This window comes from Helobdella robusta, assembly GCF_000326865.2.
Source record: "Helobdella robusta unplaced genomic scaffold HELROscaffold_115, whole genome shotgun sequence".
Classification (NCBI taxonomy): Eukaryota; Metazoa; Annelida; class Clitellata; order Rhynchobdellida; family Glossiphoniidae; genus Helobdella; species Helobdella robusta.
Window position 1 is genome coordinate 226,205 of NW_008703642.1, and position 3,196 is coordinate 229,400.

Genomic DNA, 3,196 nt, shown 5'->3' on the forward strand with positions numbered 1-3,196 from the left:
TTAACGAAAGGGCTGTCCTTTGTCAGTCTCTTCCGCTTTAGATTTGTCACCGGCTGATTTGACAAGGCGTCGTGCCTGGCGCTTGATGTAAGCTTGTTCTGTCTGTCTTTTTGACAAATCAAAGTTTATAAAAATATTTCTCGTATCAGGCTTTGAACGTAGGATCCTACAAGAGGATATTAAATCATCTACTGCCGATGGTCCGGACAAGGTAACACATAGTTTTGAGCTGCCAATACTACGTGTTTTAACCACCTGTGGTTTGATCGCCAGATGTTTTTTACAGAGATCCAACACAATATCTCTGTCATTGATTCCTGATTGCTCCACAAGACCAGAAATGATCTCGTTATTAGCTCGGCGTTTCTCATCTTTACGCTCTCGTTCAACTATCCACAGAGCCTTGTCTCAACGAGACACCAATGATTGAGCAAATGACCAAGGCACATTGTCCACATTGTCCACCAGTGTCTCTGACACTCAGAGACACTGGTGGACAATGTGGACATAGTATTGTGAAGTTGACACATCGAATCAGTGACGGCGTCTGACATACTTCTGACCGCTCGTTCGAAACTACTACTGAAGGCCTCCATCCGCAGCAATGTTGATTCAAAACGTTTGCTCATTAAACCCTCCGAGTTAGCCAGTGATTTGCGCAAATTTTCGTTTGACTTTTCAATAACCAACGTCAGGCTGGAGTCAAACTTTTCAAATATCTTTTCAAGACTGTTGTTGGATAGAGTTATGACTTTTTCAAGGTTTTCGTTAGATTTCTTAAGCAGATTGTCGAAACACTTCATAGTGTGATCATTTGACTTATCTAGTATTTTGGCCACAATACTTTCAAATGACTCGATGGGGATTGATGTTTAGTTGATGACATGATGATACGTATCAAAATTAGGATATTTTAACTAATATTTTTAATGGTTAATTATTTAGTTCAGTTTATTAGTCGGTGGAAAAAAAAATTTAACACAGCGCAAAGCAATACAAAAATTCAAAACAAACAATACAACTTTGGAGACTATCCTATAACACAACTATATCTTTGTTATTACGTCGAATAAACACTATTTATAATTGAATTTAGATAAACTGAAATAAATAAAACTAATTTAACCGCAATTAATTAACTAACAAAAATTATAACATTTAATGCTGCAAACTTTTATCTATTTTGTAATGGTTTGTGGTACTAGGTGTGTTTGTGAAATGTCGTGGGAGCCCATTAATGTCAATGTTAAAGTTTAAGAAACTAAATATAAATAAATCAGTTGGGCCTGATAATATTTTTTCTAGGGTTTTGGTTGAGTGTAGTAGTGTGATAGTGTGATTGCGGATTATTTATGTGACTTATTTATTATTTCTTTGGATTTGCACACAATTTCGGATGCACAGTATTGTTGTGCCTGTTTATAAAAAGGGTGATGTATGTAGTGTGGAGAATTACAGACCAGTTTCCTTATGTTGTTTGTGTTGTAAGGTCTTGGAGTCAGTAATTAAAGATCGTTTGATGAATCATTTTGAAGACAATAATTTATTTAATTGTAGACAATTTGGATTTATGCCTGGGAAATCTGCTGTTTTGTTGTTGCTAAAGATGTTGGATGACCAGAGATCTTGAGGGGTCTGGTTATCCTACTTTGATAATGGCGAGAGATAACAAAACAAGGGATCATCTATTCAAGCTTACAACGCAAAAGTTTAAGAGAAATTTGCGCAAATTTTCTTTTTGTAATCGAGTGGTTGACACTTGGAACCGTCTGGGAGAGGATGTGGTGAATGCATGCAATATTGATGATTTTAAAAAGAAACTTTACAATGCTTTAAAGGATATGTCCTGTAAATTTAATTATAAGCTTGATTTATATATATATATATTGGTAATCGACCATAATTTTTATAATATTTTATAAACTCTACCGAATGCTTGGCGTTAATATGTTTGTAGTTCGTTTTTTCGATTTTTCTCACGTTTCTAAAGTTTTTTGGTGAACGTTTAGTTTATTAAAATTCAAAATAAACTTGTTTTCCGAATTCATGCTGCAAATAAGGCCATATATCAGTGCTTTCTGCTGTTTATATAGAGAAATATTGACTTTGTCAAAATGAACTCAGATGAAGATTGACTTTGTCAAAGTGAACTTAGATGGAAATTAGGTGTCAGGTTTCTTTATTGGCTGGTCATCTTCTTTGGTCTCCTTTTCTTCATCGATAGCATCATATTCTTCTTTGTCACTATTTACAATGCTAGTTTTTATTACTTCTTTGTTTTCATTGTTGGTTAAGCGCCGGGTTGGAAGTGAGGTTGTCATTTTTTGTTGTATATTTATTTTTGGTTTATTGATGTCAATTAGGACTACTTCTGCAATTTTAAGATGCGTGTAGTTGCTGTTCTGGTATATTACTTTGGTGTTACTGTCGAGGATTTCACGGCTATTTGTGATTGAGTGTGTTGAGTCTAAATGAGATTTGATAGCACCACATCGTAAGCCTTCTAGTCAGTGAGGTAGTAGTAATCCCGATATATGAGTCGTATTGACGTGCACAGCCGTCAAAAGGGCAATTAAATTCATATATTACGTGATTACGCCTTAGCACAGAGTTATCTCTAGGATTACAGTTGTTTTTCAGTATTAGGTGAGACGTCCACCAACCATCCAGTACCATCTATTTCAACATCAACTCGGAAGCATGATGATATGCTCAATCGTATTAAGGCTGTACTACTCGTTCACACACACACAGACACACACACACAAATATATATATATATGTATATATATATATATATATATATATATATATATATATATATATATATTAGATTCTTGCCCTAATACCTTCTAAAGGGATACATGAAAAATGGCGTCTAAAGGTAATTTGTCGGTCAATGAGGTTTTATATTTTTTATAAATAACTTAAATTTACTTCAAAATGACGTGTTTATTTCAATTGTTGTTGATTTTTACACTTCTGACGATATTACTACTGCATTAAAAACTATAAAAAATGACTTAGAGTTTGTTAAAAATGAAAAGTTTGCAAACATGGAAAAAAATTCTGCGAAAAGCAATAAAAAAGAGGACAAAATGCTTGATATTGTTACAATTATTCTGCAATTAAACAACAACAATTTATTGGAATCTTTACCAACCTACGTTAGTGTTAATTTTTCAAAATTCCCAGT

General features: G+C 33.9%; 1 protein-coding gene across 1 annotated transcript; it reads right to left on the reverse strand.

Annotated features, from left to right (window-relative positions):
* HELRODRAFT_183708 (hypothetical protein) lies at positions 1-803 on the reverse strand (the record flags this gene model as incomplete). Its single annotated transcript, XM_009013296.1, has 2 exons — positions 1-389; positions 440-803. The coding sequence occupies 2 exons, from the start codon at positions 801-803 to the stop codon at positions 1-3; spliced, it is 753 nt and encodes a 250-aa protein (XP_009011544.1).
* Between the last annotated feature and the right edge of the window lie 2,393 nt (positions 804-3,196).